The sequence below is a fragment of the Limulus polyphemus genome, unplaced genomic scaffold, assembly GCF_000517525.1.
Source record: "Limulus polyphemus unplaced genomic scaffold, Limulus_polyphemus-2.1.2 Scaffold8136, whole genome shotgun sequence".
NCBI classification, from domain to species: Eukaryota; Metazoa; Arthropoda; class Merostomata; order Xiphosura; family Limulidae; genus Limulus; species Limulus polyphemus.
The window spans coordinates 1-11700 of record NW_013673746.1 but is presented as its reverse complement, the minus strand read 5'-3'; the positions used below and the strand labels follow the sequence as shown (position 1 = coordinate 11700).

Here is an 11700-nt window from a genome sequence, read left to right as displayed (position 1 = left end):
AAATCACAAGACTTACTTCAAAGCACAGGTTGACAACAATTTATAACAGGGTTCATTACAATAATCCAAGACTTACATTGTTGTCAACCTGTGCTTTGAATTGTAACAGGGTTCATTACAATAATCCAAGACTTACATTGTTGTCAACCTGTGTTTTGAATTGTAACAGGGTTCATTACAATAATCCAAGACTTACATTGTTGTCAACCTGTGTTTTGAACTGTAACAGGGTTCATTACAATAATCCAAGACTTACATTGTTGTCAACCTGTGCTTTGTTTTGTAACAGCTGTGGTTCATGACGATAATCCAAGATTTACACTGTTGTCAAGCTGTGCTTTGAATTGTAACAGGGTTCATTACAATAATCCAAGACTTACATTGTTGTCAACCTGTACTTTGTTTTGTAACAGCTGTGGTTCATGACGATAATCCAAGATTTACACTGTTGTCAAGCTGTGCTTTGTAACAGCTGTGGTTCATAAAGAAAACCTGAAACTGACATTGTTATCAAGCTTTGCTTTGTTTTGTAACAGCTGTGGTTCATGAGGATAATTCAAGATTTACACTGTCGTCAAGCTGTACTTTGTATTGTAGCAACTATGACTCAGGAAAACAGCTCTGAACATGAGCTTGAGATTTTTTAAGAGACACATATTTACCCTACCAAAATTCCAGCACAACAATCACTGATCAAAAAATAAAAAGAGTTTAAAGACATTTATGAAACAAATAACCAATGGAGGTTATTACTTGACAAGTAAACATCTAATTAAAAGAACGAAAATATTTCATTTTGTATTCTTTGTAAATGTGGTAAAGCTAAATATAAACTTGTATGTCAAAAAAGTTTGAATACATTGCTCACCAGGTTTTTCTCGAATTGTATATTAAAGTACTCATTATATTAACAAACACATCTGAATAGAACTGAGTGATTAACTTCATTGATCCATTACCTATAAGTATTAGTTAGATCAATTAGTGTCACGTAAAATAATCAACTAACTAAAATTATTGTTTCTGATTACTACTGCTTTCAATATGTTTGATCATTCGAACTATCCAAGTAATCAATATATTGCCATTTTGATTTCTGATTAATTCAAGGTTATTCAGCTAGTGCCACAAATCATGAAAAGAATCAATTAACTCAAACTAGTGCTTCCAATTATTACTATATTTTAATTATTTCAATTAAGTCTTATATGAGACTAGTTGAATGTAATTAATGAGCACAACAACTGATCAAGCAGCAAGTTCCACTAATTACCCAGTTATACATCTAAACACCAGGACTGAAACGGCTGTTAGTTATCAGATGACATTTAATATTCTAATGCAGTGTTCTGTGAAACCCTGGGATTCCGTACGATACATTCAAGGATTCTGCATGAAAATTTTGTGTAGTGTAGATGGGATAAAGGAGAAGGCCAGGTATAGGCATGGCTTAAAAGCTTGTCAGCCCATAAATCATATCATCCTGTATTCCCTTTATCATTGCCTATTTCATTTACGAGCAGAGACTAACTGAAGACTTGCTGTAAGTTAGTCGCCAGTGATGGTCAAGTGAAGTGTTTCAAGGAAACAACAAGCTAGTCTTGAGTTTGTGAATATTTTATAACATTACAAAACTACAGTGATTACAAGTATTTATTCTACTTAGCCATGGATGGGTGGTTAAAATAAGGAATTTTAAAGCGAGAACAAGTCTCTATTGATAATAATTGTTTATGATTTAACTTTTTAACATAAGAATGTTTCTTAAGGTTTCCGTCAATAGTTTTAGAGCTCAAAAGTGTGCCATGATAAAAAGTTTGGAAAATGCTGAATCATTATTTATGCATACTTCGTTAGATCTATGATCGAACGTAACATAATAAAAGTGAATACTTATACTATTACTGTTTATCTTTATCATTTTTTTATAATTAAAAGTACTGATTCTGTTTTTGGCACATTATATTATAAAAATTTTGAATGTGCAAATCAGCAAGTCACATTACAGTCACAGTTGATATAAAGTTATTGTGGAATGGAATGTATCAAAACTACATTTTGACATTGTTTGGTATTTCATAGATAGTGTGATGCCAATATAAATTGATTGCTTTTTTGGAAGGGTATGTAACAATATTCATACTCTCAGATCATAACTGTGTGTTCAAATCGGGGATTTAGAACTCCAAGATAAGGATATCCCTTGTACTTAATACAATTGGAAAACAAAGGAATATGAATCAATTTGGGCACCAGGACCATCTATAAGAGACCTGACAAATCATACCTTAGCCTTGGTAAATAAAGTGCGGCATCTTGTAACAAGAGAGAATCCACAAAGATTTGTGGCAAAAGCCATCCACTTGCCCTAGGCAACAGTTTGAAACATGATCTGGAAAAATGACACCTTCCATGACACGTTTGTTGAACTGTTGTGTACCTCAAGCAGCTGAAGAATGAAATGAGTGTTCATGCTATTCCGTACGTAGGTATACAGTTCAAGTTGCCGGGTGTAGCACCTCTAGATTTCTATACAATCAACAGTGAAACAGGTACTGGCAAACTATAGCTTTGTACACTGTATAGTTTGTGGAAAGCTCTATGGAGAAGTGGTGTGCTTTGAACTTGACAGCCTTACAACAGAGCCTTTTGGAATAGCTGCTGCAGAGCTAATGTTAATATACATGGTCATCATGTTGAGCATAACCTGACATAGCGACATTGACTACAATGAAATAGTAAGGCTCCACATTAGTTTTAACATAACATGCTTATCTACTACATTCTTATCCTGTCTAGCTTAGTATCCAGAATCTTTGTGATATCTCAAAAGGTCTGCCTAGAAGGTTAGTGCTAGGCCTAAATTATCACCACAAATAAGCAAATCTAAAAATAACATAAATTCTTGACTGAATCTGTATTATATTCACTACTATAATTTGACTATTTATGGTGCATGCATTTCAAAGTAATTATAGTGTTCATATATCACTTCTAACTTGAAATGTTGCCGTACTTATGGTAATCTATTGTGGATAGGCCTGCTGTTAGAATTGACTTAAATTAATTCTATATATATGACATATTAAAGTTCAAAGAACTAACGTAACACTTTGTTTTGAAGGGCTACCAGTATAAAAAAATTTTACTATTTCATAAACTCCAATAATATTTTATTTGTACTATTTATATTTGAGTTCTTATATTAAATCCAATGAGGGTGTGAATGACTTTATATATTGACTTTGTTTTTACAGCCCATTAATAATGCTGACTTCGTAGTTCCTGTTGAAATTGATGGCATTGTTCATCAAGTAAGTATATCATAATATTCAGCGACGGAAAAAATTACATGTATGTAGGATGTTTCGAGTTTAGGAATGATACCAATCTACCTGGACTGCACACTGGAAAGTTGCTGTGACATGACTCCATAATTAGAGGGAGGAGAGCCTGTACTTTATCTAGTGTTAAGAACTCCTTTAGCATGTAAAATAAAAGGTACATATAAGAAGTTGTATGACAGCTCTTGATTGTCTAAGAAACATAGAATTGGTAATAAAATCAGTTCAGTCATGGGATTTAATGATAAACTCCAGAAAATGTTTTTTATCTGTTTTGGCATAAATATTGTGTGTAATAAAATTTTCATTATTCTTAGACTGTTTTATCCGAAGATTAGATAAGTTAAAAATCTGTATACATGTTTGTTAAATGAATTTGTTTTCATCTGAGTTTTGGGTGGACATATAAACACCAACTTCATGTCCTTTATTAGTTTTATGTGTGCTATGGAATATTTTGACCCAGAAAATGAAAACTTTAAGATATATATGTAATGAGTGAAAAGTATTCGGTTTCTGTAAACACCCGATATGACTGATTCCTTTTTTACAAGTAATAAAATTTATGATAAAAGCCACCTTGTTACAGTAAAAGATACGTAGAATGTTCCAAAAGCAGCATTTTAGCTACATTGTGTTATTCAAACATTAAGAAAGTATCTTTTTAATCTTAATATATGAATTAATAGCTCAGCTGATATATTTGAGGATAAACGTCTCTTCAAATCAAAGGTGAAAGAGATGTCAAAAGTAAGAATATTTGTGTCTGTGTGTATGCAAGTGTGCTAAGTTCATGATATGACAAAACATTTCTTTACAGGTTTACGTATTAAAAAGGCCTTATGTGGATGAGTTTTTAAGAATAATGGGAGAGCTTTATGAATGTGTTTTATTCACTGCAAGTTTAGCCAAAGTAAGTTTCAAAGATTATAACTTGCATTTATTTCTGGCATGCTTTCTATATCGAGATGTTTCAAGTTAGGTTTAGTGTTTATTAATGCTCTTGTGTAACTAACAAATTATATTTTTACTTGGGTAGTACTGATCTGTTAAAAATAAGGGAAGGACTTTTAAGTGTAATTAAAATTTTAATCATTCTGAATGTGTTTTGTAGCAAATGCTATAATTTTTAATGTAATTTACATTGAGTAATGCTGTGTTTCATATTTTATCAATGAATTAGAGTTTATTTGATTCTGGCACTCTTAACATTTTTTTCTTTACTCCATAGTGACTCGGTAGTAAATCTGCAGGCTTATGATGCTAAAAATTAGGTTTAAGTACCCGCGGGGGCAGAGCACAGATAGCTTAACAACAAATACATCAAACTTTTAGCTGTTTGCAAGGTTACTTAACCATGAAATAAAGCATCTCATTATTTCTCAAATAAAATACTAACATAACATGGTTAAGTTTCAAGCATAAACTTACAGAAATTTGGTGGTTATTAAACATACAGTAATAACATTACATTCTTAACTGTAAGAACTTTCTTTTTTAACAAGTTCTTTACTTGTTTCTAAGATCTTAAACTTAACATGTTTGAATGAATACGACATCGCATTCTTTTAATGCAAGTAAGTTGACCACTATATATATACTAGCATATGCATATTAAAAACAAATATGTAGTTAACATAGTTTAATATAGTATAGCTCTCTAAAAACAATATTATGCATTAATATTTGCAAGAAAAAAGGCTGACGAATGAATGTCTGAAATCAATTTTTAAAAATTATTGATATAAAATGGTGAAAATTGAAAAGCATGTCACACAAGATACCTCGTGTTATAGACAACCATGATGTCTGTAGACCAGTGGTGGAATAATGGTTTAAAAGTGTTGGAATATCTTTCGAAGATGGCAGAGTAAGATATTTGTTAGTGAATGTGCTTCTCTTCAGATGTATGACTAGTTTAACACATTGTTCTAACACGACTATTATAAAACTCATCATGAAGTCTTTAATACATAGGTGAAATTTACTGGAGAATATTATGGGGATCAGGTCCCCATTTCATTAACTGGGGATTTCTCCCCTCACATTGCAACAGCAATAACTTTAATACGTAAAACAAGATTTCTAGGGGTACAAAACTTTTTTTAAATACTCAATGTTAGAAAGTTGAAATGTCTGTTTAGTATCCAGTTATAATAATTAAATTAATTACTGTTTTGAAACATAATTTGAAGTTAAAGATTTGTTCATAAACTATTTACTATTAGAATATTACTATTTTTTGCACTATGAATATTGAGTAGAAAATCTGTTTTGCTCTAGTATGCTGACCCTGTAGCTGACTTGCTAGACAGGTGGGGAGTTTTCCGAGCAAGGTTGTTCCGAGAATCTTGTGTCTTCCACAGAAATAACTATGTAAAGGTAAAGTATTTCTTTAAAAACTGGAACTGCATACAAGCTACAGTCTGTGTTCTTGTAAATAAGAATTGTTCATGTTTAAAAAACTTCTAGACATTGAACCCCCATCTCCAGTTCAATGTACAGGAATTGACATTTTTTACTCAAATATTCAGCCTTGTGTTTTGTATTAGTGACTTCTTATCATCATCATTACTTAAAAGAACTTAGTGCCCTTCTGTGGTTACTTAGATATCGTAAAACAGGCTTTTTGAAATTAATTAACTTATTACCCTAAAAACAACCTTGCAAATAAAGATTTCTAATCAGGACTAGTTTTGGCCATAAGCCTACATCATCATTACTTCACAAGTTATGTGGATGTAATATAAATATAAACTATTGATATCAAAACAGTTATGTTAAGTTTAACCAAGCAGTAAAAATAGTGTAATATTATGGCTATGACAAAACAAAACTACTATTAAAATGTCAGATCAGTCATGTCATCCGAAGTACATTTGATTAGTTGTTCAGCTTGTATTAGATATAATAGTTTCACATGATCTTTTCTAAGCTACCACTTTGAACATGTGTTAAGTTAATTCTGAACTGTGACCAGATCTCAAAACCATTTATACATTCTACTTTGGAGGAGTGGAGCTGGCCAATCACAGTAGACTGTTACAATTTAGATACAGGTGTAATTAACAAAATGTCTTCCAAGCCAACAAAACAGGTACTCAGATATGTGGTCATGGTTGTTTATCATCCACAGCATGAACAGATGACCACTTTGTGGCAATGGCTACATTATAAGAGTAATGGTTAAACCCCACTGTTCAGTCTGATAAGAGTAGTCCAAGAATTGGTGGACGGTGGTGTTGACTAGCTGTCTTCCCTCTAGTCTGTCACTTCTAAATTAGGGATGACTAGTGTAGATAGACCTTGAGTAGCTTTGTACAAAATCCAACAGGCACAGAAATTGTTGCAAACCTTTGGTTTTTCTTATTTTAATTAATAAAGCTATAGTTCAACAGGATTGGTTTGTTCAAGATTCATTAAGCATAGCTAAACATGTACTTTTTAAGTATTGTAAATTACATATTGGATAGGCAGGTATATATGTGTGGAACACGAAATGTGGATACATTGTTCTAAAAAGTTTGAACAAGATAACCAGATTATAACCACTAGAATAAATTTTTACATTGTTCCAAAATTTTTTTTTATTATCTACAAAACAGTTTGAAATAAAATGTTACAAAAAATTCAAAATTCTTTTAATAAATTTACAGGGGGCCAAAAAATAATGTTGTTGTTTTTACATGTTGAATACAAACCACAACAGTATTCAAATATTAGTTAAATTCAAGGTAAGGTACAAACCACAACAGTATTCAAATGTCAGTTAACTTCAAGGTTAGATACAAACCATAACAGTATTCAAATATTAGTTAAATTCAAGGTTAAATACAAACCACAACAGTATTCAAATATTAGTGAAATTCAAGGTTAAATACAAACCATAACAGTATTCAAACATTAATTAAATTGAAGGTTAAATACAAACCATAACAGTTGTCAAATATTAGTTAAATTCAAGGTTAGGTACAAACCATAACAGTATTCAAATATTAGTGAAATTGAAGGTTAAATACAAACCACAACAGTATTCAAACATTAGTTAAATTGAAGGTTAAATACAAACCATAACAGTTGTCAAACATTAGTTAAATTGAAGGTTAGATACAAACCACAACAACATTCAAACATTAGTTAAATTGAAGGTAGGGTCAAGTAGATATACTTTAAATTTTATCCAAGTCTATAAGCATAATTTAGATACATCTCCCTGATTTTATCATTAGCAGAGTATCTTCCCTCTCATGTTTCATCAACTAAAAGTATTGAGCTGTATGGTTTGTTTTTTTCAGAGCATATGAGAGTTTGCTCGACACTCATCATTTTTTAACGCCCAACTTTAATACCTTTATAAATTTTTGATTATCTAACTACTTAGCGTAGGATATGTAACTACATTTCATCTTGAAGTCTTTACCCATGAAAATCTTATCATTTTGTAAACTTGTAGTGAAAGGTGTGCCATATACCAGCATTGTGTTATCTATTAATCGTTCAGTAGTTTTATACTGAAATAAATACATTTTACTACCAGCATTAGAAGTAAATGTTACAGAATCAGCCACATTTATGTGCAATGGAAGTGTCATAACTGAGGTTTCTACTGATTTCACACTTCTATAACTAGTATTAAGTATACCTCTAATCAGGTAATTTTCATAAATTGTTATGAAGATGTTGTTCATGTAGTTATGACATTCTCGTTACCCCCTTTGTACGTATCCTGGGTGTCAAAGTGTGCATGTTTGTTCCATTCAACATGGTATTATGTATCTGATGTCAGATTTATTAACTATTCATTTACCCCACAAAGCTAATTTAGCAACAGATACAATATATAGGGGTACTGAAAAAACTGTAGATATGAGTTTATGCAAATGAAATATGCAAATTTATGATGGACAAAAGTATTTTTATTTTTTACTGAACATCACCTTGCTCTCCAGCTTAAACATGTTTTAATATTTTAAAATAAATTAAGAAAATATTACATACAGCAATGGCTAAAAACTTGTATCACTTTCATCTTGTAGCTGTTGTCCACAGTCATCTCCAGGGGGGTGGCACAGACAGTTGTACAAACTGGCACATAACTTTGGGTTGTGGGATACTGCACTTGCATCTGTTTTCTGATTTGAAAGTGTAATATAATATAATTCTTGTTGTTGTCCTGTGCTTACATGTACCACATCAATCAGAAGGAATTGTAATAAAAGAGTGTAAGCCAGTGTGTTTAGTAAATATACTACACTGAATTGTTTACTTGTTCATTTATTTATTTATTTATTTTTTTCTAATATATATATATACTCTTTGCTTTAAATATAATGAACCTGGTAATTTTTGTGAAAACTTTTGGGTATGTGTTGGATATCAGTGTACATAAGTACGATCTAAGAGTGGTACACTGAACCTCCGAGATACAAGGAACACTTTCCCATGAATATTAAAGAGTATTTTTGGATGTCTTGGAAGGAGATGGGAAGATCAGAACATTTTAGATTAATATCTACAAATACTTAACTTTGAAGATAAGAAAAAATGAGTGGTTTTGATATTCCTTTTCCTTTGTCAGAGGAAAAGTATGTTCTAAAAATTGTTCCTATATTATTTCTGGTGGCAATGCTTCTTAGCATGTAGTTTGTCACGTATGGGCACTAATATGATAATACACTATATATATATCTAGTTACCAGTGGAGAGCAAGTACTTGCTACCTCCCATAAAGCCTCAGGACATGTGTAAAATATGTATGGTTATTGACCTGGATGAAACTCTGGTTCATAGCTCTTTTAAGGTAAGCCGGACTTTTCTGCCAAACTGCGTATACATAAGAAATATATTGAACAGCAAGTAATTTTAAACAAATTTTTTTTAAATTTCCAAGCATCATCTAAAGAGTCTTAAGCAGTGTTTACTTAAATATGGAGAAGCATTTAAACTTTAAGTACACTGATTAGAATGCGATGAAACATCTTTTATAGTTATTTTTAATGGCAATAGATTATCTATATAAAATACCCCAAGTAAGGCTTAAGTTAATGTTTTATGCAGTGAACGCCCTATCGGAGCCTTATTGTGTAATATTAAAAAAAATTGTAGACTTAGCAAGAAAACATAGTAGTTACAATAAAAGTTAAATATATTTTATAGTAGAAGTTTTCATTAAGTAAGATAGGTATAAATGTATATTGATTTCCAGCTTTTCCCAGTTCTTTGGAGAATTAGGATTAGGTTACATAAATAATTAGAATCATGGTAGAAACTTGGTGCATGTGTGTGTTTTTTGTTTGCTTATTGACACCATTATTTAAACTTTTCTTTCTTTATTTTGTAATAAAAAAGAAGTATTAGTATTATTTCTTTTTGTCCACAAGTTATATTCGTGTAATATACTTGCAGACAATAATAAGAGCATAGAGGGCCTTCAAATGTTAGTTTGTTAGCTGGTTGTTGCAACCAGACGCGACTCGTGTTATGCAACATGTTTTTACTAATTTATTTGTGAAACGTAATATAACCAGTCTGACTAGACTATTTGTCTTTATTGTTTTTTTATGATACAAATGTCTTTCTAAAGTAACTGTGTACTACATTTGAAGTAAATCCTGTTTCTCCTTTAAGAAAAGAAAATATTCCTTACGAATATTATCAGTATAGTATGATTTCTTTATGTGGTTGATACACTAACATTTTATACAAAGTTCACTGATTTTCATTGTACATGCCTTCCATGAAATAGCCAGATTCTAGTGATTTTCTAAAATTGTAAACAAATATTAAAACTTGTCACTTTGAAGATACTGCAAGATCAGCCAAGATTATAACCCAGCTTATAAAAAAAAATATATATATTTCAAATACAGTATCTTGTGCATTTTTTTCAGTTTAAAACATATTTGACAAAAGATGGATAAGGCTAAAATAAAAAGTGTAGAAACTGACCTATACACATTCAGTCAAATAACTGAGATTAAAATAAAAATATGACAAATATCTAAGCAAGGATATAATGTCATTGCGATCAGAAAGCTTGTGAATAGAATGAAAAAAATCTAAGTAATCCCTCCAAGAAACAATTACTTTAGAATGTTAAAAGTAAATAATTCATTAATTGGAATTATATATAACACTTTTTTTCATTGTGCTAACTAAAAAAATTTCACGCTTACCTTGGGGGAACACTGGCCATTTTCCTCAGTAGGTACGGGGGAGTTCGTTTGTCTCGGATAAGGATTAAAACAGCACAATAAAGTGTTAAGAAAACCTTTCTGCCGGGGCTTTTTAATCATAGGAAAGACTGAAAAAGAAAATGTTAACTTAAAACTGTGTATATTTAATAGATATTAAAGATATTCACATCATTCAATCTGACACTAAGGATTTTTCAAAATGAAAAACAAACCAACATAAATATCCAGTTACAATACCCCATCAACCGCATACCTACACCTTCTGATTTCTTTACCTTTAATATAGTAAAAACTGACTCATAGTTTAAACTACTTCAACCAACATAAAAGTATTTAACAACAACTAAAGAGTTACCTTTACTAATCTCCATTTTGTAACACTCGATCATGTAAATATCCCCACGTAAAAAAAATCCTAAATAAATAAATACAATTAACACCCTGAGTTTCTTAATCAGTTCGCTATGGCCCATCCTGTATACTGTTCATGATTTGTAGAAAGTACAATCAGTATTATTATGAACAGTGTTGAAGTTTTGCACTTTAATGTTATACGTCAAAATAAAGCAAAGATAAGGTAACACTTAATAAGCTTGCTAAACATCATACTCCCCAATAGACCTTCATTCCTCTTGCAAAGCAGTTCAAATACAGCATAAATGTAGTCTATCCCTCCAACAAAAAATTCCCAATGAATCCATGATGACACTCTAGACTGGTCAAGGCAGATTCTGAACACTGTCTCAAACCACTGCTGGACACAGATCAGGGTATGGCATGGCTCATTGTCATGCTGAAAGAGGTATACCCTTTCTCTATAGAATCCCACCTATTAGCATTTATCAGTTAGTTTGTTGTTAAGCACAAAGCTACACAATGGGTCAGCTATGCTACAGGTATTGAAACCTGGTTTTATTAGCTTTATAAGCCTTCAGACTTACTGCTGAGCCACTGGGGGGCAACACTGGTCAGAATGTTACAATACTACAAGACAGAATTCCATTTATTAAGACAGTGCAACATTGGCCAGAATGTTACAATACCACAAGACAGAATTCCATTTATTAAGACAGTGCAACATTGGCCAGAATGTTACAATACCACAAGACAGAATTCCATTTATTAAGACAGTGCAACATTGGCCAGAATGTTACAATACC

At 31.5% G+C, this 11700-nt stretch overlaps 1 protein-coding gene across 1 annotated transcript in view; it reads left to right on the top strand.

Moving 5' to 3' along the window:
- The window catches only part of LOC106475141 (carboxy-terminal domain RNA polymerase II polypeptide A small phosphatase 1-like), a gene marked incomplete at its 3' end in the record, with an annotated part of 16865 nt that extends 7721 nt beyond the window's left edge, over positions 1–9144 (top strand). Inside the window, exons 3-6 of the mRNA XM_022379337.1 lie at positions 3239–3314; positions 4165–4257; positions 5628–5726; positions 9037–9144. Coding sequence (XP_022235045.1) covers positions 3239–3314; positions 4165–4257; positions 5628–5726; positions 9037–9144 — 376 coding nt within the window. The remainder of the gene's footprint in view (positions 1–3238; positions 3315–4164; positions 4258–5627; positions 5727–9036) is intronic.
- Positions 9145–11700: the final 2556 nt, after the last annotated feature.